The sequence below is a fragment of the Wolffia australiana genome, chromosome 4, assembly GCF_029677425.1.
Source record: "Wolffia australiana isolate 7733 chromosome 4, ASM2967742v1".
Classification (NCBI taxonomy): Eukaryota; Viridiplantae; Streptophyta; class Magnoliopsida; order Alismatales; family Araceae; genus Wolffia; species Wolffia australiana.
Genome location: NC_135838.1, coordinates 18118910 through 18144381, shown reverse-complemented (window position 1 = coordinate 18144381; position 25472 = coordinate 18118910). Strand labels below are relative to the sequence as shown.

Genomic DNA, 25472 nt, shown 5'->3' with positions numbered 1-25472 from the left:
TTAAGTAGGATGATGGATTGGGATTTATGGTTGACCACACCTAATTCTTTCAAGGAATGTCACACAGATCACAGATAATATGTAAATTATATGCGATGACAAAAATGCTACATCAAAGAGCTGATGTACTCCTTTGTACCTTCTTGAGATGATGTAAAAATATTTAAAAATAACTATCTCCGATGATTATTAACATAAATTTAAGAGAATACATTGAAATAAACCGAATCAAATCTAAATATAAGGTCTTTTATTAGTTTTTTGATTTTATTTGGTGTGTCAGAAAGCTTTTTATCTGGTCTATCCATTGGAATATTTATAGAGAAGAGTTGAAAAAATTAAAACAAAACATACTGGAGATTTTATGAATCTTATTGTCATTTCCCCTAAGGGCCAAGTGGTGTTTTTTCTCTAAGAATGTTGATGAAACTTAAAAACTCTCTCCCACATTATTGAAGAACAATAATGTATCAAATAAATCTGATGCAAAGAGAGGGAAAAAGAGTTTAAGTAAATTTGACCTAGCTTTCTCAACCATTAGATTTAATTTCAGGGGTTTGGAGGGCTAGGATTATATGATTTAAAGACTGGATACACATTCCTTCCATACCAGATTTGAAAATAGACCTTTCAAATACAAATTGTGGGTTAGTTCCACAACTTTAGCTTTTAGTGGACTCAGATATTAAAAAGGGATCAAATGGGCTCCAATAATATATCCTTGAGCATTACTCCTATTTTTATAATCTAGGACATGGTTTGAGTTTCCTTTTTCCTCCCATTTGCATCCCAATTTACCATTTTCTTTACCTGAGTCCAGTATTTGAAACAAAAGTCCAATAACACAAAAACCAATGATAGAAAGGTTCCATGAGTGACTCAATACATTCCTTTGTATCCTCTAGAGCATGAGGTGTAACATGGTAATCCATAGGCTAGAAACTCAACCTCTTAATTGTGTTAAATTGGTTTGTGGTTAATTAATCTATATGGTGATATAGATAATTAACATTGAATGCCAATAAAGGTTATTTGGCCACTACAGTCATTAACTAGACAGATACATGGGCCTAGACGGTCACACACAAATGGCTTTTGGACATCATAGTATATACTCAGGGTTAAGGGCTAAAAGCTTGCTTTAAGGCCGTTTAGATTTTTGTTTTTTTCTCCTGCTACATACATCATTAATGTTTCAAGTAAATTGTGGCCTCAAAACCCTCAAAATGTGACTTCAAGTCAACCTTTTGTCCTTTAAATATCTATGTGCCCACATATTATTTAGAAAGTGATTTGATTCAATATTTTGACATTGGGTTGAAGTCTTCTCTTAGTGAAAAAGTGATACACAACGTTAAGTGGACAAAAGTAAGAATGACAAGAGGGCTATATTGAAAACTGACCATTATTGTGGTAAATAACAGATCAATGCCTCTATCAGAGCAATGCCAGTTTCTATAAACAATGACTTTGAAATCATTAGTTATTTGAGATATCATTTCCTCAGTTCCCCATGATTTAAAGGCTAAGGGTATGCATATTTGATATCGGTTATAGTATATCACAATATTATTATTTTAGAAAATAGGGACACTGAAGGTATCAGACAAGATATATATGTATAATACCATTTGTAGGTGGAAAGTAGGTAATGATAATGAACATAGTTAAGTAGATATCAATAAAGAAATCTGTAACAGTCACTGTGCGCCACTTGCTCTCTATCTCTCTGCCTCTCTCTCTCTCTCTCAAGGTCCAGGGCTACTTGATAAGTCATTTATTTCTTAAAATATTTTGTAAGTTGAATATACATATGAAATATTTTTGGACATTGGGCTTAAAATTGATATCTGATATTTGTTCACAATATAATGTATCACAACATACAAAATAATCTAAATATGAAATTCTAAAAGATAACAGACCCAGTAACAAATATGGTAAAAAAGTTTTTTATCTGTTATCGCTATCAGACATTGAATATGGATAATGGATTCCCAGAAACCGACGAAAGTTTTAACCAAAAACTTTTTGATATTGACATCTGATATCCAGTTTTAGATCCAACTTCTGAAAGGCATCATCCTATTATTTGAGGGTAGAAATAATGTCACATTTGGCCTTTTAATAACCCTTTCTAAGAGTACCATAGATCCGACATGCATTACCATAACCGTCACTCACATTATGTCTTTACTCCTTGTGGTGGAGTACATACACCCTTCATTGGGGAAATGACATAGGTTGAGAAAACTCATGTATTTTAATGTTAATCATTTTGGATCCTTTTCATGCCATTAACTCTGTTGTATCTGAAATAAACAAGGTATCTACCTAAAACTTGACTTTTACACCCATCAGCTATTTTTCAAAATCAGAGATGATGCGATTATACATCCTTTAATGGAAAATAACAAATACCAACTATAAGAGATCATAGTTTTCTAAAGATTACACAGAAAATATAGATTATCCTGGAAAATTCCGACTAAATTACATAATAATTTACAAATTTTATTTTGATTGGCTTAATTAACAAGGACAAAGCTAAAAAAATGACTTGTTCCCATATAAATAAATAGACATAAAAAGATAAAAGGGGATAAATCGCTGCATTAATCCAACATCATCTGCATTATCCATACTAGATATCAAGTCCATGAATTAAGTCAACAATACAAATCTTCATAGCATCATTTCCTTGTGAAATAAATATTGTCCCCCATATTATCACAAACCTTGCAGCAGCATGTGACATTACGATAAGGTTTCTTGATTCAGATTGCATCTACCATAGCAACCCTTTTATCAACAAACTTTCACAAAATCTACCCTGCTTGTGGGTCAGGTTGAGGTTACATTGGGTCCACCTGGTCTCTCTGAACAGGGATCACAAACATCATCTATCATGTCATTTGACACACTGATGCAGGCGTGGAGAGAGAAACAGAGAGAGAGAGAGAAGAGGAAACGAGAGATGGAGAGAGAAAGAGAAACAGAGAGAGAGAAGAGGAAATGAGAGATGGAGAGAGAAAGAGAAACAGAGAGAGAGAAGAGGAAATGAGAGATGGAGAGAAAAAGAGAAACAGAGAGAGAGAGACTGAGAGAGAAAAAGAGTAACCAAGAGAGAGAGTCAGAGAGACACCTCTAGACAAGATTGATAGAGAGTGAGATTCACACATAAAAAATTAATGTTCACATACGACCTAATGTCCTGTTCGACAGGGATGCATTCGGTGACCCGACGAACACAGGAAGTGATGGCCAGGGACATGTGGCACATCTATGATAGATTTCTCAAAACCTGGAGGCGTTTGATGAGACAAGAGATGTGATGTGCTCTGCTCCACAGTTTCCTCTGTCACCAGTCATCATCTGTCCCGTCACCTCCCGTTCCTTCTACATGAACATTTGCTTTTGGTTGACAAATCACACACAACCCTATCAGTTGGTAGACAAGTTTGGTAGGTTGGCAAGACAGGTTTAGTTACTTAACTGATGCACCTCTGGTTGTCATACTTATTCATTAGGGTTGTGTGGGCTTGCAGTCTAAGGTTGTTTACGCAACATGGTCAGCTATTTTATTCAAAACATATAATTTGTGAAAATGGAAATGAATTTATACATTTAATTTGAAAAGAGATGTAAATCTACTTGCAATATGAGTTCAATGGCTTTTGGAAGATAATGAGAATAAGATGACTTTTTTCAATGTCATATTTATTGTTTTAGTATGAACAGATAACGTCATAAATCAGTGATCCTTGCAGAGGCTCCTTGCAGAGGGTCCCATGGGTGGATGACTACTTAGACTAGGCCTTTTAAGACTCTATCCAGAGAGGCACGCGCAGGACAAAGACAGTGGGCAAGGCTCCTCGCGGTGGTATGGGAAATATGGCTGCACCATAATGAGATTGTCTCTAAGGGGAAGAATGGCTCAACAGATAATGTCTTTCATGATGTGGAGAGTTTTGTTCCACAATGGTTCAAAAGGCTGTGAAGGGTGGGAGAGGGCCTGTATGATGATTCATATATTTAATATTCATATATGCTAATGGCTTCTGGTTGATCACCCATCTAATGTGATCTTCCTCAATTTCTCTGAAAAAACCTTGACCCAACTCTGGTAAATAACCTGAGATGGCAAAGAGAGTGGGTCTGAATTGACAGTAACCCAGTTTTAATGGGTCAGTTGATTGGTGTAGCTTTCATGTTATTAATTGGATCCACATAGTATGAACTCAAATGTATAAAATAACCTATACCTAGTTGATGAAATAAAAAATGTATGATTAGTTTTATTACTTGATACATTGGCCGACCAGGCATCTGGTTTGCTGGCCCGACTGAAACCCACGGGTCAACTAACCAACCAAAACTAAATGCCAGTTAGATGGCTGGGTAGACTTTGGGTTGGGTCAATGGGCCAACCAATCCAACTATCGGACCCTAACCATGGTCGTCCAAAGTTTTCTGCTCAATTGTAACCTACCTCCAAATATGAAAACTTAGGAAAGCTAAATGAATGTCAGATAAGTCCACTCAGCTGTTTACACTGAATGCTCTCCATCACTTCTTTGACCCTAGACAAATTATGAGGTAAAGGGAGAAACTGCACACCAAGCAATTCAAAAACTATGAAAAAACACAAATGCAAAACTAATGTACAAATGTTAGAAAGAGATCACAAGAGAATCACATATTTTCTGCAATATGCATATGAATTTGAAACATATTTCACCTCCAAATAATATTAGCATGGCAAAGAAAAAGAAAGTGGCAGACAACATGATACGACGGCCGCTGCCCCACAGGCCGCCGCCCCAACGGCTGCGGTCCCAAAGGAGGCCGTCCCGAAGGCCGCAGCCCCGACAGCCGCCACGACGGCTGCGACTCCAACGGCCGCCGCCCCAACTGCTGCGGCCCCAAAGGAGGCCGCCCCGACGGCCGCCTCGACGGCTGTGACCCCGACAGCCGCAGACCCGACGAGCGCCGCCCCAAGGCTCACCGCCCTGATCCCGCCTTTGCGACCCTTTGACCCGGGGGGAGCGGCGATCGCCGCAGGCAGAGGCGCCGCTGTCCCGACAACCACTGTCCTGGGCGTCGGGGGCCGAGCCGCCACCGTCCAGCCGGGCGCAGCTCAGGGCCCGCCCTGGGGGCCCCTCGACCAAGAGGGAGCCATCGCTGCCCCAGCGACCGCCGCCTTGGGCATCGGAGGCGGCGCCACCACCACCTCCCCGCCGGGCGCAGCCCTGGGCTCTCCCTGGGGGCCACTCGACCAGGGCGTCTGCCCTAGGGCGAGACGGGCCCTGGAGGAGGGCCATTCCGGTCCGTCCTGTCGCGAGAAGGCCCGCCAGCAGGAAGCTAGCGGGCCTGCTCAACAGGGAAACGGGCCAGGCGTGGGTTTTCCACCCCGGGCCGGCCCGGCCCGCTATCAGGCGGGCCCATTTCGGGTGGGCGACCCAGAGAACGGACCCAGTAGTGGGATTTTCCCCACTACAGGCCCACCCTGAGTCCCCTTGGGCCCAAACCAACCAGAGGACCCAGTGAACGGACTGGCCATGGGTTTCCTAACTGAGACCAGCCCAGCCAGACCCTTGGCCGACTGTTTCCCCGGGGACGGTCTCAGCCGCACTCACTGCCTGGGGAATCGCCATGTGCTGCCAGTGGACCACCACGAGCTGCCCACGGTCCCACCACGATTTGCCAGCAGACCCGTCGTGCACCGGCCGGGAAACCGCCGTGTGCTGCCAGTGGACCGCCACGAGCTGCCCACGGTCCCGCCATGATTCTCCAGCAGACCCGTCGTGCACCGGTCGGGGAACCGCCGCGTGCTGTCGGCGGCTCTGCTGCTAGCTGCCCGGGGACCTGCCGCGCGCCAATCCGCGAGCCGCCCGCGGACCTGCCACAAGCCACGGGTGGACACGCTGCAAGTTCAGCACCAGCTTGAGGACAAGCTGTGTTTTTAGGGGGGAAGTATTGATACGACCCTGATGTATCTAAGTCTCTTTCATCATTTAGCCCAATAGGGGCATTTAGGTCATTTGGACCTTTTGTAATCTCTTTCAGTAGAGCAGCACTCCCTTTAGGAGGGCAGCCAAGAAGTATTCCAGAAATGTGTTTGGCTCCCTCCGGTGGCGTCCACTCCGCCTGCCCCGCCTGCCGTAGTCCATCCCGGCACGCCGACATCCATCCCGGCCCCTTCTCCCTCCCTTCCCGTCTTCTCACCAATACGAACCAGCAGGTTCGTATCACAACATCAGGTGATATATTGGAAAATAGAATCCCTGATTCCACATCTCTCTCTTAACAAAAACAATTAGGCTTGCCAGTTGTGTCTTCTCCTAGAATGAATCCAAGCCCGATTCTTACAACCCAAGAATCAATCTCAACATTACATCTGGAAAATTGTGAGAACTGTAAATCAAATTGAGTGATCCAAAATAAATCAGTAAGGTCCTGAATCATTGGGCAAATAAAAACATTACCTGATTTCTCCTTTACAAAAAGCTCCACTAGGTTACTAATATTTTGGCATTATAGGTTGAGTTACTTGACCTTTCACAAAAGCTGAAAAAGTTGATTCAGGTCCAAACGTCTTGATCAGCCGTAAGGTGGCTGCATTTTGAGGGAGAATAATATGTTGCACGATCTTTTTACTTCACATTTATTATTTTATCTTCACCATAAAAATTCCAACTTTTTTATAAACAGCATTTTTAAACGTTAAAAAAGAGCCTGCAATGTAAAAATTCTAGCATTTTCCATGTCTGGTCTTCAGAATACTCAGTCATCTTCTTACAAAAAATGTGCAGTGTGGCAGCTTCCCACGCTTCCATTAACTATGGTACAATGGACTTTTGCTTTCCTTGTTCCTGAGCTTGGCTAAAAAATGTAAAGAATGCTAACCTTGTATGTACAAATAAACAATAATTTGATCTGTACAGTGTGGCTGCTGAGGCTTGAGATCCTGATCTCTGCCAATGAATCTGCTTACTGCCATGAAATGGGAGTCAATGAGCCAGATTAAAATGCAAAAATAATCGCAGAAAAGGAAAATCTAAAAAAAATACTGACCTTCATGTACAACCGAGGAATGTAGTGGAGCTCAGAAGTCTGATTCAAGGCCTTGGCGCTGCTCAGGAAAGATCTCACAGGAGTGCAATCCTGTATTTGAAGCCTTTCCATGCCTCTGTGCTGAGCTACAGTGGTTGTCGCGGTCTCTTTCTCACAGGGTTATCTACCTTTGACTTGTCCATCTCTTCTTTCTGTGCTTTTTTCCTCTCAACTTCAAGCTGCTTGCAATTTTCTTGGTGTGCTTTTTTAAACATATGCACGAAGTTTGACAGGGTCGAAACAACTGCAGAGAATTTTTTTATTTTTGTTGGATATAATAAGAGAAAGAGTGAGGCAAATGAACTGAATATAATAAACTACAGCCTCAATAGTATAATAAAATATAATGAAGGAACGAATCATTCATTATGATGGAACTTTCTCCAAGAGGAGGATGCCAGAAAGGTTTCAAAATTTCTTGCTTGCTTTCATCCATTCAGTCAGTGGACAACACACAAAAAAAATTAAATACATTTCTCTCAGAATACAAGAGGTTTTAAGATGCACTTCTAAACCATTTTAATGTGGAAACTACAAGGAGAAAAAATGCTTTTAGAGACTTAAATGGAAGAGAGACCATGCAATTGAAATATCAATCTATCGGTAGGATGTAGCACAGATGTTATCCAAAGACAGGAATCAGATATAACACCAATGAACTGTAGATCAAACCTTTAAAGGAATCCCAAATCAATGATCACCAGAGACTCATCCGGAAAGAACATGTGGAATGGTGTGAAGAGGGTAAGGAAAGAAGGTAAGCAAAGAGGCACATGGATTTGGAATTACAATAGAGAATTGATGGCACTATGGAGTGAGGGTCTGCCCGGGGGATGGGTATTCCCAATAAGGTAAGGTATTAGGCAAGGTGAACTTTTCCAATGAACAAATAGATTTCTCTGTCCTCTGAAATCCTTGGGCTCCTGCCTAAACAGAGGGTTACCTTGCCTAAAGGCTAAACACAGAGGAGAACATAAAAAGGCTCCTTATAGGCCACAATGACAGAAGTACCCTCAATTGGAGCCCATAATTCCGGGACTTGGAGATTTTCAGCATTAGAAGGCCTCTAATCCTACGGGCATTCCCATGGCATCATTGACTTGAATATACAGCTCAAAGCATCCATCAAGATTCTCCACCAAAGTTTGCCAAAAAATTATTTTCAGAATGTTGAATGAGAATGAAACTGTTACGATCCACTAAGCCCACTAGGGCCATTATCATCTCTCGCACTTCCTCTGCATTTCCCTTCAAATATGTAGCCCTCCTCGTTGGAGGGTAGGACATGAGTTGTTAGAGTTATTTCCCTTCAGTAGTCTCTCTCTTTCTCTAGATGACGTCCACTCCGTCAAGCCCCATCTCTCTGGCGACGCCCACTCCGCCACTTCCTCAACAGTTCTCGTCCCCTCGGCATCGTCCACTCCACCAGGATCAACACCCTTCACGATAAGATCTGGGTCGGGATTCTATGAGAAACCAAAATGACTCGGTCTTTCTACTAAAGAGAACCTAGTTTAACTAAAAGCTTCACTAGCAGCTTAAGGAATACATATAATGTGCTAATCAACAGGTCTATAAATCCAAGCCAAATAGAAAATAAATATAACGATGAGAATACACATATTTTCTTTGGTCGACACTATGAATGGGTGCATTAGGATAATAAAATGGGAATATTTGCTTAAACGATCAACTATCATTGACATTGCGGCAAAACCTACAGTTTTGATAATTTCTGAATATGATCCAAGGCAAGATCCTCCCATATCTAATATGGAACTGCCAGAGATTGTAATGACCAACTGGAATTAGTGATGATACCTTGATGCACACACATGTAGCACACTGATTTACATGCACCTTGACTGTTTTCTTTAAGGAAAACTGATAGAGAAATTGATGTAGGTCTCTATTGTCACAAGGATTCTTGGAGAAAGCAAGAACTGATAGATTGAGAGTGAGAAGAACACAATCAATACAAAGGCAGCACGGGCCCAGATAGGTGCATCTACACTTGTAGGCATCAGCTCCCGCACCAAACATTCCTTTCCCAGGGAGAACCTCCCTACCTGTGAGACTCTTATTGAGTACCATCTCACCTGCTCCTCCTTTCCTCCTACTAGCCAAATCTGCCACAATGATTACATCTTCTTTCACCCCCATCGATGGTGGGGCTTCATTCATTTATAGAGTAAAAAACTAATAATGATAGACAAATATGTCCCAGCAATGGGTCAGGAATCTCATCAAGAACCAATGGAAATGTTTTAAATTGCATCCAATCACCGTATCATCCAACCTCTTGAAGGACTTTCTGAATTCAAGAAAAATATGTTTGTAGCATCAACCTCCCTTTGTGCTGTAGACTTGGTGGAGTGGAAAATTATCCACCGGTTAGACACAGTTTGACTAGTACTTCTACATTGTCTTATTCTTCAGTAAGTGTATTTATACCCTTTTTGTAACATTACTTGATTTTACCATTGTAAAAACACAGATTCGGATCCAAGGAACTGATAACCGCATGAAACATAAAAGAGGCATTTTGCACTCAAGACTTCTCAAATGTTTATTCTCTTGTCTCAGCCCAATGACACTTTCTCTGATTGCTGAAGACGGTGGCTGCTCTGGTCAGTAGAGCTTCTAACATGGTATCAGACCCTTTGCTGATGCGCTCTTGAAGCCTGTGAGCTTTGAAGTTCTCTAACCATTCCTGGATTGATCATGGAATCTGATGTCTCATTTGATCTTCAATGGAGAGCTCTTAAAGAGATCTAGCCCTCATTTTTCACAGAAGAGAATCCATCTTACTGGGAACAGAATCCATCATGAGCCATTACCCTGTACCATTACTGGGGAGAGAATCCATCTTGAGCTATAACCCTAACCAATACTGGGGAGAGCATCCATTGTGAGCAGTAACCCATTCCATTTATGGGGAGATAATCTATCTTGAACTGTAGCCCCTTACCATTACTGGGGAGAGCATCCATCGTCAGCAGTATTCCCTCATCATTACTGGGGAGAGAATCAATCTTGAGCCTTAGCCCCTTACCATTATTGGGGAGAGCATTTTTTGGAAAAGAGAGGAAGATCAACTAAGATTGGTGCTTCTCCCAGTGTGGTAAATATATGCTCGATGAATACACACAAGACCCACGGCACACTTCAGCACAGGAGCAGAATTCAATGGTATGGCACTCAGTATCTGCGACACACTTTGGATCAAAAAATATTCTGGAATAATGCATAAAATCTAAGAAGCCCATCTTGGTGATGTGCAACAATAAATCTGTCATAGAGGTCACACATAATCCAGTACACCATTACTGGACTAGGCACATGGAGCTAGAGAGATCATTCATTAATGACAAGTTTGAGAATGACCCCATTTGTACCTCTAACATCAGAACTGAAGAACAGCATGCTGACCTACTTATGAAAAGCTTCCAAAGCTCATCACTGTGGAAGCTTATTCACAAGTTGAGCATGGATAATATTCATTCCCAGTTCCAAGTTTAAATAAAAATTCCAACATGATCAAATAAATTTTGTAATAACATGGATTTGGATACAAGTATTGATATCCACATGTACTATAAACAAGGCATTTTGTCCTTACTCACTGCACAGTTCTATCAGATCCTTGATTTCTGATGCCAGTGGCTTCTTGGCCTTATCTAGCTTTTCGAGCAATCTGGGGCAAGGCTTTCTAGACAGCTTCATGGCGGGGAATGCAGCCAAACAATTTTGGGGTAAGGTAGTTACACAGAATGAGATGGGTTTATCCAAAGAGGATGAGAGGACGGGGCAATTCATGGCTGAGGTGAAGCTGCGACATCGTTGTGATGATTAAAAATGGGTGGCCATATTGGTGTATGGTCCCATCTCAAACTCTCAGAGAGCTTTGATCTGGGGAGGCTTATATGGGAGTGAATTCAACATCACGCTACAGACATTGGACCACCCTAACTGCTATGGTAGCTGAGACCGTAGGTCGAAGGAGTTTCGGGCTTTCATCTCATTTGCTGGGCTGCAAGAAATGGGACCTACCTATTGCGTTTACACGTGACAGAGCACGAAGACCCACAACACCCATACCTAATCGGACAGATTTCTCTGCTAAGTGGAGATGTTGGAACGGTTTCCCATGGCGAATGTTGCTCACTCCCAAAGCCACTGCTCAATTACACCTCAATTATGTGGCTGACACAAGAGGGTCATGGACGGTCAACATGCTTCAAGATGGACAGATCTCGGCTGAGGGCGCAGGCTTTCAAGGAAAATGTGAAAGACCGGTGGGCATCCCAGTCCATACAGGGTACAACCACAGCTAGACTGGTGTCAAGATTGGAAGGGCTCCAAGTACATCTCCTAGGGAAAGCACATCTGCGAGGAGAGAAACAAGCGTTGATCGGAGGTGTTGTAGGGCATAAAAAAATTATATGGTCTAGAGAACACAATAATCCTTACGGTGGAGGAGGCAAAGCAAAGAAAGAACTACTGAGAAGCTGTAGCAGCCGAGGATAAAAAAGTGGAGATGGGCTGGAAAAATGATCACGACAGATGTGGCTGAATTATGGGGATGCCAATACTCGATTCTTCCATCTCACACCAAACGGAAGGAGATGATGAAATAAAATACTCAAGTTACAGGTGCGGAATCAAGAAGATGTTGGGTCACGTATCATAGGGGGCACTTTGGCTGTCCATTTTTTAGCCTTATCAAAATGGGGGTCCCCAAGCCACTAGGAATAGAGTGGTAGAGGATCCACCAGAGTGACAGCGGGGCAACAACTTGAGTTGACAAGACTCTTCACTCTGGACGAAGTGAAAGAAGCCATCAAGGGGCTAAACGGAGAAGGTGCTCTGGGCCGGCGCCCCCCCCCCCCAGTGTCTGGATTTTTTCTTCAGAGAGTTTTCAGAGATAGTTGAAGCAGAAATCATGGGCACGCTGGTGGAATTTTGACACGGAAATTATGGCTTAGAGCACCTAAACAAGTCTCATCTCTTTCTTTCACTGAAATGCCGATGAGACTCTAGGATTAGTGACTTTCGGCCTATATTGCTGTCAAACTCCGTCTGCCTCATTCGGGCAAAAGTATTGGCTAGCCCACTCTGGCAAGGAATTGGCAATTTGGTCAAACCCTATCAATTAGCTTTCATCCCCGGTCGACAGCTGGTTAACAGCACAGTAGTGGCAGGGAAATCATAGTGGTGTATCAGGGGGAGGGGAAGAAGTGTTTCATGTGTAAAGTAGACTTTGCTGAGGCATACGACACTTTGGATTGGGACTTCTTGTGGGCCTCAATGAGGAAGAGAGACCTCCCAATAGAATGGGTGAAATGGGTGAGGTGTGTGCCCTCACACTCTTTCTATTTATTAGCGAATGGCACACCAGAGGATGGATGGATCCATTCCCTAACGGATCGATCCATCCATTGTTCACCTCTATTATTCATCCTAGCAATGGATGCCTCAGCCACATGTGCAGTCAAAGTATGCGTACAACGCAATCTGATTGGTTTCTAGTCCGAGAGTTTTCCGACAGGTATACCACTACCTCAGTACGCCGATGAAACTATCTTCTTCGTAGAAGTCTCAATGGAGGAAGCCCACAATCTTTCAACACTATAAGACCTCTTTGTAGACTTCTCAGCATTGCAGAATAATCGAGCCGAATCCGCTTGTGGGGTTTGGCCTTACATATGAGGAAGAAAGTCAATACTGTGTGGTTTTGGGGACTCCAATTGGGACATTACCATGCATTAGCTGGGATTGGCTTTGAAGAGGGGCGGACATCAAGCATGGATTGAGCACCGGTGATCGATTTGGTAGAGAGGAGAGAGGAGGTGCTGAGCCACTTGATGTCACGAGCTGATCTGCTGGTATTATCGAGATCGATACTCTCTGCAATTCAGATATTTTACTTCTTTAGCTTCAAGATGCCCAAGGGGTAGGCTGTCACTTGGAATCCTTGATAAGACGCTTCTTCTGGAAAGGGTCCAGGTTGACAAAAGGTAGTGTATCTGCTATGGTATCATGGGAGGTGGTTTCCCGACCAGTGGAGCATGACAGGCTGCAAGTGCCACACCTGCAAGACATGAACATGGAGTTGTTGACAAAATGGGTGGGCAGGATTATGGGACCGGAGTGAGACATAGTCACGAAAGGCATCTTGACATATAGCTGAATTGGGAACTGCGATGGACCCCAATTTGAGGGGCATCTTGTTTTTGGCCGGGCGTGGGACAGATTTTCCCACAAACTCAGGGATTTTTTGGTACCAAACTAGGGTGATGTAGCCTGCTTTCGATAGTTGTCAGATGATTGGCCTACCTGAGACAGGCTGCGAGAAGCCTTTCCCCCGTGTTTGTGTTGACACAGAATCCTCAAGCGTTAGGGGTGAGACTGTTGGATTGGCACATGGAACACGCACATGGAGGGTGCACTATCTGATTAGAGACAACAAGACCTCATCATGCAGCAGTCCATATTGCACCTACGGCCCACCACTGGAAGATGGGACAGCTGGGTATGGAGGGCCCCACCAATTTCAGTTTGGGAGATTTACAAGAGTACTTTCAGACATTTGTGGAAGCAAAATGTCCAGTTACAAGTGAGGTTTTTTGGATGGCTGATTCTTAAGAGACAATTTATGACATGTGTCCTTCGAAAGTGCATGATCACAGACACATCCGCATTATGCCCCATTTGAATGTTCTTTTGTGCAGGCAATTTGGAGATCACAGAAGCTCATTGAGATGAATGTGACATCTGACAAAGCATGTTGGAGATCGCTCCATTGGGGTGCATGCATAGGATGCTGGGGATGGGGAAGACACCTCGTGGTGCTGTGGCTGCTATGGCTTGATAGGTTCCCTATGCGGACCTATCAAAGGATGAAGAGAAGTCGTTTATTGAGTGACGTCACACGTGCCACGGAAGCCGCACCTGCGACACCAAACTAACCCTTATGTAGGGTTTCTTTAAATAAAGCGGCAGCCGAACTCTGGGGGCAGGAAGAAGTTTCCAAGCATCGTTGCTGTGGCAAGAGTGGGGATTCTCCTGCTCAAGAAGGGGGACGGAGCAGTTGCCGATACCGGCAGTCTTCCCCTGACCTCTCTTTCTGTTTCCAAACAGTTCTTCTCTACGTTCTCCTAGCGTTCCTACATCTTGTTTCTCTGAAGAAGAGATCTCTGAATCTTCTCAGAACGTACATTGATTTTGTGATCCGAGACTTACTTGATCAGCATTTCGAGTGGAATTACATTTTATCTTTCATCGTGCATTGAAGCCCTAACATGGCTGTACCGCAATGAGGTGGCATTTATGGGAACGGCCATGTCACTAGACTCGATACTAATGATGAGGAGAATTGTATATCCTACTGCTTTAGTAGGAAGTGAAGGACTAAAAATGGACCAGGATGGTCGATCATGTACTTTGAACAATCATATATATTATTAATTTCAGGTTGATCATCGATTTCAGATGATCTTCCCTTGTTTTCTTCAAAAGCGCGATCTGCAATATCTCCTGGAATGTTGTGAAGTTAGCATCACCTTCAATTTCTTAATTCAATGATGATAGACCTTGTAGGCGAGTCAGGGATATGCCCTCCCGCTCTTCAGTGGTAAGCATCAGCAACCTTAATATGCTTCCCTTAAAGTGTATGATAATTTGTAGCCCCATCAACTTAGAGATCCAACTTTGATATTCAAGATTCACCTCTATTTAATCAACCAGAAATCTGAGAGATTGCTTGTCGGTTCAGACCAAATTGTTTGAAAAGAAAAAATGCATCCCTTCTTGGCATCAGCTCTTGTCAAAATCCAGATTTCATTTTAAAGCTTGGAGCTAAGGCTTGACTGTAATATCAATGTGCAAGATTTCAAAATTAAAATGATTTCAATTTTTTACCACAAAAAATAGTCAACAGAATCCCACAAAAGTGGCTGGTAAGGTGATTAGCATACACAATCCATTAAAGGTGGTTGAGAGGACAGTAAAACCACTTTTTTGGCTCTTACTCAAAAGTTTAAGTCAAATCAATATTAACCCAATACAGAACCTTAAGGGAAGAAACCTAAATAAAAATAGCAGAAAGTATAACTAGACACTCAGACTTACATGACCACCTAACCATGTGTTGAGTGTTATTTGTAAACTGTACAGAAATCATCAGCAACAACAAGAACGAATTATTGGAAAAATAAATCTCACCTTGTTCAAATGGACAACGCGAAGGATCCTCTCCGAAGTAAAGTGCCAGCCCATCTGCATTCCTTCCCTGCATGAAATAAAATGTTACCATACATTATTTACAGGCCTGAAATATGAAACTCTGGATATGAGTCTTCAAATTTGATGAGAGGAGGCATACTGCTGTAACATAGAGAGTTTTTAACGATTCAACTTCCCCTTCAGCCAAGCTTACAAAACCTTCAAGAGCCTGCAGGGAACAAAAATTTCACAAACACTAGCAAAAATTTAATCCAAGATTTAAAATAAAGATGGATAATATTTATAAAGACACACGAAAGCCCATATCATACACCAACTACTCATGATGTATCAACCATCAATGGGACATAGGAATAACATATATAATTTGGAGCTCATTGAAAAGCCCTGAAGCCCTCTGCTAGTCGATCAGATAATGCACAACAGTATCACTTGACAGACAAAACTACAAAGTGCAATGCTACAGAAAGTTTCGAAGTATGATCTCTATCATCATCTCTACTATTATGTTCAATAACCCAAAAGCCCATCTAGGTTTACAAATTTCTCAATCATTCCATGAGGGCCTTATCCTTATCCTTACCCTTCCGCTTAGTGAAAACAGAAGGAAGGTTCCTCCCAAGGAGTACAGATTGTAGGAGTATTTTTACAACTTCTTAGTTATCTGTTATTGAAATAGGTGTAGTAAGAGCACTGTGATCCTGAGCATCAAGAATGACCTTCCATGTTTAGCAGTCGAGCTCTGCTGCTTTTGTAAGTAGCACTCTCACCTATGACAATATCTTATAATAACAATCAAACAATACTGACAATTCCTCATGTTCAAGCCTTTTTCATAAGCACAAATAAATGCGACTCGAAGCATCTCTTCAAGTCAGAGGTTCAAGGGCAGTGTCACTAATTCAAATAGGCGGTCGATGCCCTCACTGACCACAATGCCCTATAAGACACCAACCACCAGGCCATCTCTGTTTTTAGGTGGGAAAACCTCCTTTCACTCCAAAACAGTGCAATAGCAATAATTATTGCTACAACATAATGGCAGTTGAGCCAGATGATATCGAGGAACCTCAGATACTCCATTGCTAGCATCCATCTTTTCAACAGATATATGATTACTCAACAAAAGTCATCATCCATTCCACATCTTGGAGGAAATTCATGACCTTTTTGTTGCAGAATGCGTAAGTTTATAAAAGATTTATAACTGTATCCACCAGCAATTCTTTTAACTTGCAGTAAACTATGACATCAAGAACCGCATCGATGACTCATCAATCTGCTAAAAATGAAATAATTTGCCCCTTGCTCCCAAGGATGCTACTGCTGCTAACAACTCTACAACAAATCTGGGAGAACAAAGTCATGAATTTTAAAGCATCAGTAACCTCTGCCACTTTCCGGGAGTTTTTTATTCTTTGTAAAAGGAGTTGCAGATCATCCATCTACAGGCTGTGCCCCTTAAGATCCTCTCCAACCAAGGGGACAAGCTTGAAGCAAAGTTTAGACTACCATGACCTCGAGGCATACTTTTCACAGTTTTTTAGGAGAAAGTCCAAGAGCTGGAATTTGTGGCTTCACAAGGCAGACTTTTGAGTTATAACACTTATTGATACAGACTTTTTTGTCTCCATTCCGCTTCATAAACTTGTTCAAACAATAACTATGGATCATGTATATAATTTATATAATTTTTACTGAAAATACGAATCTGTCTTGACATTCAGCATGACAAGGATGATGAGGATGATGCCTCGTCATCCTCATTGTCAGTCTACAGTTCAGATGACGATGATGACCAGACGTCACGACAATGGATGAAGATGAAGTTTGTCATTGTCATTATCATCCCATCCACAGAAAGAGTGACATTGATGATATTGGTGATCTTCATTGCCCTCCAATTCTATTTGAGTACATGAGTTATTCCACATGGCACACAATATCCTGAATAGAGGATAAGGGAGGTTGACCAGAGTCTCGCATAACGATTTCATATACATTGCATATGAAACACTCAGAACATTCTGTAACTTGCTTAATTATGAACAAAGATTAAATAGTCAACATGCAGAATAGGAAGGTGAACTTATTAAGATTTTGATAGGCTTCCGATAATTACTTATCGGCGACAGGAAGGAGGCCAGGCCGAGCTATGCCAATGTCTTCACTTGGAGAGGTTATTGGGCCTGTTTCAGGCCCCATAGGCCTGAACCTAATTGGGTGAAGGGACTCCCAATATTAGGGCAGGGGAAGAAAGAGGCAGGAATTTAGGGAAGTGAGGAGGGGCTGGACAGGAGAGTTTACGGGGAGCCAGCAACTTGACAGGAACAGGGGTCCACGATCGGGAGCTCCCGTCATCTTCACCTTTTCCCATCTGCTACTTTCCCTCCTCTACCGGACATTTTCATCTCCTCAGAGATTCTGTTAGTCCAATGTATTCCTCACTTTCTTCCAACATTTTGGGTGTTGTGTGGAGAACTTGGTGATAGTGTATTCTGGGTTGTTGGAGTTATCCTGGACCCTTTATCTCTCTGGCTGAGTTGAGCCAACCAGAATTTCATTAAAACCAGAATTCTGGGAGCCGGTGAGACCAATCGTGATAGCCACGCTTTAAGAATTCCGCCAAGGGATGGGCAATATGGAGAGACTAGACATGGCCTACTTGTTTCTACTACCCAAGCAGCAAGGCGCTGAAAGAATAGAGGATTTTAGACCCATCTCCTTGTCCAACTCCACATACTTAATCATCGCAAAGGTCTTGGCAAACAGGTTGCGAGAGGTTATTGGGGACCTTGTCGGACAGTCCCAATCAGCATTCATCCCAGCCTGTTTGTTGGTTGACTGTGGCGTTGCAGCAGGTGAGATCTTAACAGCATGGAAATGACACCGAAGCAAAGGCTTCATAGGGAAGGTCAATTTTGCCAAGGCATATGACACACTAGACTGGGGATTCCTTTGGGCATCAATGAAAAGGAGGGGCTTCCCAAATAATGGGTCATGTGGATGACAATATGCATCACAACACATTCCTTCTCAATGTTGGTGAACGAAAGGCCAGAAGGCAGGCGTATACAACTGCAAAGGGGGGTGAAACAAGGATGTCTACTCGCACCCCTACTTTTTGTGCTTGTGGTAGATGCACTCGCCATATGCACCAACTTAGCCTGTACACATGGTCTCTTGATGGGCTATCAAACACTGAGTTACCCTGAGGTTATACCATTACTGCCGTACGCAAATCACACCACTTTCTCTATAGAAGGCTCTGTGGAGGAGGCAAAAAGTCTGTCCACTTTACTCGACTTGTTCACGGACTTCTAGCGCCTATGTATCAATCGGGCCAAGTCAACATTTGGGAGCTGTGGCCTTTCTCAAGAGGAGACACAATGTGCAGAGGCGTTGGGTACACTGATCAGCAGCCTCCCTATAAGATATTTGGGATTGCCACTGACCAGAGGGCCGATGAATACGGCAGACTGGCAGTCAATGATAGTGAAGATTGAGAGGTGGTTGGAAAGATGGCAAGGCAAAGTGTTGTCCAGAGGTGGCAGGCTGTTGCTTTTGAGGTCAGTACTAGCAGCTATTCCCATCTTCCATCTCTCAGTGTTCAATCTGCGAGTTGGAATCGGCCAGAGACTCGAAGGCCTGATAAGAAGTTTCTTCTTAAAAGGCACCGGAAACGACGAGAGTCGAGGTCTGGCACAGTTGGTATGGCATGAATACGTCACTATTAACAAAGTGGGTGACAAGGATCATGCAACCATGCAAGGACCAAGTCATACAAATCTTGAGAGACAATTACAGTTGTGGCTTAAACTGAGACGAGAAAATAGCCCTAGTCAGGGGGGCGTAATCATTCTCGCAAGGCCTTGAACAAATTTTCCCCAAAGTTCATGAGTTCTACTCTGCCCGAATAGGTGACGGTTCTCTTTATTGCTTATGGACAGAACACTGGTCACCGCGCTATCTCCTGCGAGAAGCATTCCCTCGGCTTTTTGCACTTGCTCAATGCCCCGAGGGCTCAATGGGAGAGTGTTGGGACGGCACATAGAACCCGTGGTTGAGGGTGCCCTGTCAGACCAAAGATTAGCTGATTTTTTGGGCATGCAACAAGCTCTGAACCAGATCTGCCCTCGACCCATAGAAAAAGGTGGCTGGGATTGGACGATAGCTCCCTTCTCAGTGTGAAAAGCCTACGCAGGGATCTGCCAGGGAAACGCAAAAGACCATGCTACTACCTACACGTGCCGAGCAATCTGGCGTCTAAAGGTCCCACTGAAAGTGAAGATCTTTTGGTGGCTATTATACCGTAGGATACTGGCAACATGTGTATTCTGCGACAGGATGTATCCTGATGCGTCGGCAGTATGTGTGTTGTGCACAGGAGTCGATGAGGATTGTAATCACTTTTTTTTTGGGTGCCCCTTCACACGCAGAATTTGGGCCACCCTGGAAAAGTTGGTCAGGAACGCATCATCAGAGGCATTCAGGGAGTCCATGCAGCGAATCAGTCCTAGATGAAGAGAAGTGGAGGACCGAGCGTTGACAGTGCTTTGGGGAATATGACTCCACAGAAATGAAGTGATCTTCAGAGGGAGGAAGGCCTCAACGGACAGGCTAGCCCATGAGGTTGAGGGCCTCATGGCGACATGGATCCCTCAAGATGATGGTGGAGAGGGAAGAGGTTGAGCATACATGTAATAGAGCCTTAGGGCTTGAGTCATGTACTTGTCGGGTGGTTACCGATCTATTTGGTTGACCACCTTAAATGTTTTCAAAAAAAAAATGAACCTATCAAAGAGTGCAGCAAAAAGATAGAAAGAATGAATAGGGACTTGATACCGAATATGGTATAGCTTGTCTGTTCAGACAAATAGCATCTCCTTTGTAATAAGATCTAAAAATCCAACTTGAAAAATAATACTGTATCAAGAAGTTAGAAAATTCCATGTCAACAAAGCTAAGACTTGCAACAACAAGAAACATGAATTCTAAATGATAAATTATAAGTTAAAATGAAAGATTACCCTGCAAAATGCATCAGAGACAGGACCATCATTTTGGGATTGGGTAAGCTCAATTTGAACCTTTTCCAACCCTTTAGTAATAGCTTGCATCTCTTCTGCCAATGGCTTCAGTTGAATCTGCACAAAAAAAAATGTACACTAAGACGAATTTTTCAAACTATTTTTTGAAATAAGGAATGACTACCTTTGATGATGCTTCCAAGCTCACTAGATCTTCATGAAAGTCAAGAAGATGGGGTGACCTAGAGGCAAGCACCTGAAGTAAAAAGAAAATAAAAATTTGCGCACAGAGAATTAATAAATATAGACTCTCATAATACAAAAGCCTTTCGAAAACCAGCTGTTTCTGAATACTCAAGAAACTGCACTATTTGATGTCCTCCCTTTGACATTTAGCCCCTTTAAGAAATTATATAGGAAATACTAGTGATAAACTCAAACCACTCATCAAGGTACAACACCCACAAATGAAAATGAGAACAATATCTCATGCTTAAAAAGCAAAAGTTACGGTTCCAGAATTGATCCTATGTCAAGACTGGAAAGTATATGACATGAATAATCTAATCAAAAGTTGAAAAAACAAAAACACAACAAAAACATGATATTACTCCAGAAAAGAATTCATTACTCAAAATGCATAATATAAAGATAGAGAAAAGAGAGAGAGAGAGAGAGAGAGAGAGAGAGAGAGGTTGGCCTACGCCAATAAACATGAAAGACCAAGATATTAAATCAGCCTACAAGCGAAAGCATAAGTATTATATGCTCCAAGTAATTTTGTATGATAGAATTGTCATATGCAGGAGAGGGAGGGTGTTTGTGAGCAGCTCAATTACTTGATACTTGAAGGAAATTTATGGCAAAAATAATATGTAACACTGGATGAAATGTGATGTAAAGAGCAGTCTGGTTATAAAACATGGGTGGAGAGGGAAAGACCCAAAGCTCTTTAAGGAGATGACAAATTGACTGATGATGGCGGGTAGTGTGGGCATTGTGTGATAGTTCATTTCCATTCTACAGTGAATATCCCTTTTATCTACCTAATCATCTAGGGAAATAGGCAGTGGTGCAAAGATGATCAACATGCAACGTTCTCAATCTACATCAGAATAACCATGGACATATGTGCATCCAGATTATTTGAATAAGTGTAAAGAATCCTATTCCAAGAGGGCCTTTAAAGTGCAGACAGAGGCTTATAATTGGATTGATATGAGGTATAGATGGAGCAGCCAAAAATGGACTGACTATGCCGAGGGCAATCAAGATAACCCGATGATCAATTGAATACACTGGTATCTGAAAGAACCTTGACGTTTGTATCTAGAAATTGATAGAACCCTGTTAGTTTTACGAGATGTAACTCCTAATTTCAACCGAAAGATAGATGAGAAGAATAAAGTATCAATCTAAGGAAGAAGAGGATATCAATTAGGATGTAGAACCAGCTGAATAACCAGTGAAGGAGAGAAATCTACGGGGTAGGGGTTCACGGAGCTAGCGGCAAGGGAGAGGCATGAGAGGAAAGAGATCTTGAGAGGCAACAGATGAACTCATCCTCCACCATATATTTGTGATCATGCAGAGGTAGGAGGCACTGTGAAGACCAGTCTGATAAAGACCTGGCCAGTAGGGACTGCCTTAGTCCTCAATGAGTAGTGTGGTCGTATCGGTCAAAATGGAGTTGCAGGTTGTCAGGCCTGTCTGTGATTATCCCTCATTGAGACCCAGTATGGCAGCTCATCCACCCACGCTGGCTGATAAATTTATGGATAATGAGACCCACGTTGCCTCACAGGAAAGAGGTTATACATCGGGCCCTTGGCTGGGGTGAACGGGGACTGACATAGAACCTCAGTGGTTCAATAGGGCCAAGTGGCCTGGGTTACGCCTGCCAGGTGGACTCTGTGTGTTAGGCCCAGGTAAATAAGCCAAATTCTATGCAAAAGGACCCTGCACCAAGCTGACTTGTGGACCAATTTTTCCCTATGGGACAAGGGCCAAAGGTCCTTCGCCTTAGTTTGGAGTTTTTAATAATATAAAATGCCAGAAGGCCCTGGAACTCAATATGAGAAGTCTAGAAAGAAACAAATGTTACAAAAAACTCAAAGCCTGACAAGGGATACATGAGCCTTCATAGAGGAAGGGTTATTGGACAGGAACAATAACCTAAGACAGAGAACAAAAATAAGGAAGGGAAAGGGATAGAAAGATAGTTCCGTCAACAAGTAGAAAGGGATAGAAATGGACAAATGGCCCTTCTCAGTCCAAAAACGCTGAGAGGAAGACACATCTCTAATCTGGGGATGCAGATTCATTTGCCGACAAAGAGACCTCCTGAAGATGAGGATCTTTGGTTGGCTGCTAGCATGAAAAAGACTAATCACAAGAGTCTTTCGCAAAAGGCTAAATCCAGACACATCGTCACAATGCCTGCTATGCTCTAATAGGAAGAAGACTACAACCATCTTCTTTGAGTGCTCATTTGCTCGCACTATTTGGCCCAACCAAATGTTATCAAGGGTGAAGGTGACATCCGAAGAGACTTTCTTGAACTCAGTCCAAAATTGTAGAGGTAGAGGAAATGAAAACGGTGGCTGGTCATTGGTGGTGTCGTGGGTCATCTGGTTGCATCAAAACTAGGTGTTTTTCAGGGGGAGAATGGCTTCTACAGATAGAGCCATACACAAACCAGAAGGTTTAACGGTGACATGGCTCCAGTGGGTGATAGGCAGAGAGATGAGGGTTTGAATATGATCACATTGCTGGTGAAGGGACAGTAAGGTCCTGATGGAGGGGTTCACCGACTGATTCATCTAGTGTTCACCCTTTTTGTATTTCAAAGAAAGAAACTACCTGATTATTGAAAGTGTTATTCTCTTAAATTTGGACGAATTATTCAGTCACGATACCTCATGTACAAGGCTGACATTCACATAAAAATAAAATCAGCGAGCGAGAAGGAAAATAGGGTGTCTGCTGCCAGATTGGCCTGTCCTTTTTCTTCTGCATCTATTTAGTATTTTTCAAATTTTTGATTCGATGCTGTTTTATTTCTTAATATAAGTGGGTTGTGTCTATTTCTTTGTCTATTAAGTAAATTCTGGAAGTGGGCCTCGTGTTTAAAGTGGCTTATGTCATTTGTGCTTCAGTTACTTATTCCCACATCAGAATAATAATTGAAGTCTGCTTTCGCTAACTTACGACTGAGCTGGTGAATCATATTGAGGTCCAATTTCTTCTGAAACCCACAATTGTGTTTTGAGGGCCTTGGAGGCGCTGGAGAAGGGCTTGTTCCACCCAACTGAGAAGCTTGATTGTGATATGATCCAGCAGCCAGTATATGTACAGAGGATGGCCCGACCAGGCCCATTACACAAGCACAGGTCCAACCCACAACTTCTACTTAAAGGCCCCACTCGAGGCAACAGAAGGCAGGAAATCACACTGTAAGCCATGCCCATTCTCTCGTCATCTCTCCCCCCTCGTCTTGATCATTACTTCTCCCTCTCTTGACTCGCAGGTCGACATCCTCACTTTCCCTGCGGAACCCACGGCTGCTTTCCGGCAAACTCTCGCCAATGCCTCTTGTCATTCCCATTTCCCTCACTACCCCAGGAACTTCTTCTACCCCTCGTCTCCTCTTTCTCTCCTTCTAGGTGTTGACGCTACATTAGTACTCCAGAACCTTTTGTTGTTGAATTGGAAGTACAATTTGCTCATCGATCCGTCCCCGACGCGTGAACGTATCAGATAGACACTAAGTTTGACCACAATCTTCACAAGTAGTGAAACTGAATACCTTGTGAAATTTACAAAGACTACATCTTCATATGGCATACAAACATAATGCTCTCTCTATGAATGGAAAGTTCATTTAAATTGTTGAAGGTGATCCCTTAATTAATGTACACAGATGTTTCACTACCCTATGCAAACCACTTCCAAGACAAAAGGGGACACAACTCCATCACCGAGTTATCCTGGAATGTAAAAATTTTCTTTTTTTTAAAAAAAGTGATTTAAGGTGGTCACCCGACAAAGCTGTATCCACCCGGAGTTACATGTGGAGATAGTTAAACTCTCCTCACCACCTGGCCAACCTCTCTCTTAATTGATTACCCCTCTAGTGAACCAGGATGCCATTACTACCTCATTTCGGTGAAGCCATATCGCCCAGAGCACTGTCAACACTCGACCTCCCTCTTCCCTCCTCCTAGGGCCCCCTTGCCTTATGAACTCCCAAAAAACCTCCTCTTACGAACGGGCGACTGGGCACTCCAAGAATATAAAAATTTTAGCAATGGATTGGTGGATATTGTTTCTTAATTTCACTATGAAATTCAATATATTAAAAGGAATGGAGAATGCATGAATTTAGTATGGACTTATTTCCTTCGAAATAACTTACCAAAAGCTTTAGGCACTGACTATTCAACATACTTAGACCACGAGAGGTAACATAAGAAAATTGTAATCAAAATTGTTCCAACAGAAGAAAAAGAAAAGGCATAACATATCAAATAAGAAGTCTGAAAATCTAGTTTGGTATTAGTCACCCTCTACTTTGAAATGTGAAATACCTCTGAAATATAGGTTTTTGGGCTGAACATTATTCAGAAAATAAAGCATTCAGAAGTATTTGGAGTAGGAACTTCTACGATACCTTACAAAGATAATGCATAAGGGTCATTTTGTTGTTTGTAGCACGAGTGTCAGTAAGCTTTAGAAGGCTATCTAAACGAAATCCTATTGCCGCACCTGTCCATATTGAAATAATTGGAGGCTATTAGCAAACAGTCAAAGAATCCTTAAAGACCAAGTACCAGTTGCCACCAAAATTTGATATCTTCAGTTTCAGCCAATCAATTGAATATTTGTTGAACATTAATGGTACAAGTATTCAAATATAGAGACAGAGAGAATATAGTTTTCATAGATATAATTTCTTGTAAGTGGTGTGGAGTATTTGTCAAGAAAAATAACTCCAACCAAGGGTTATTCACTTCTACAAACTTATGTGAAGGAAAATTGGGCAAGGGGGCTTCAGTTTTCTTGTCAAGAACAATTGTG

General features: G+C 42.4%; 1 protein-coding gene across 1 annotated transcript in view; it reads right to left on the bottom strand.

The window, feature by feature from the left end:
- Nucleotides 1-6746: 6746 nt before the first annotated feature.
- The window catches only part of LOC144702193 (formin-like protein 20), a 62225-nt gene continuing 43499 nt past the window's right edge, over nucleotides 6747-25472 (bottom strand). The window contains exons 12-18 of the mRNA XM_078574132.1: nucleotides 25066-25160; nucleotides 20578-20649; nucleotides 20394-20510; nucleotides 15503-15571; nucleotides 15343-15409; nucleotides 7078-7360; nucleotides 6747-6996 (exon numbers count right to left, since the gene is read on the bottom strand). Coding sequence (XP_078430258.1) covers nucleotides 7203-7360; nucleotides 15343-15409; nucleotides 15503-15571; nucleotides 20394-20510; nucleotides 20578-20649; nucleotides 25066-25160 — 578 coding nt within the window. The 3' untranslated portion in view covers nucleotides 6747-6996; nucleotides 7078-7202. The remainder of the gene's footprint in view (nucleotides 6997-7077; nucleotides 7361-15342; nucleotides 15410-15502; nucleotides 15572-20393; nucleotides 20511-20577; nucleotides 20650-25065; nucleotides 25161-25472) is intronic.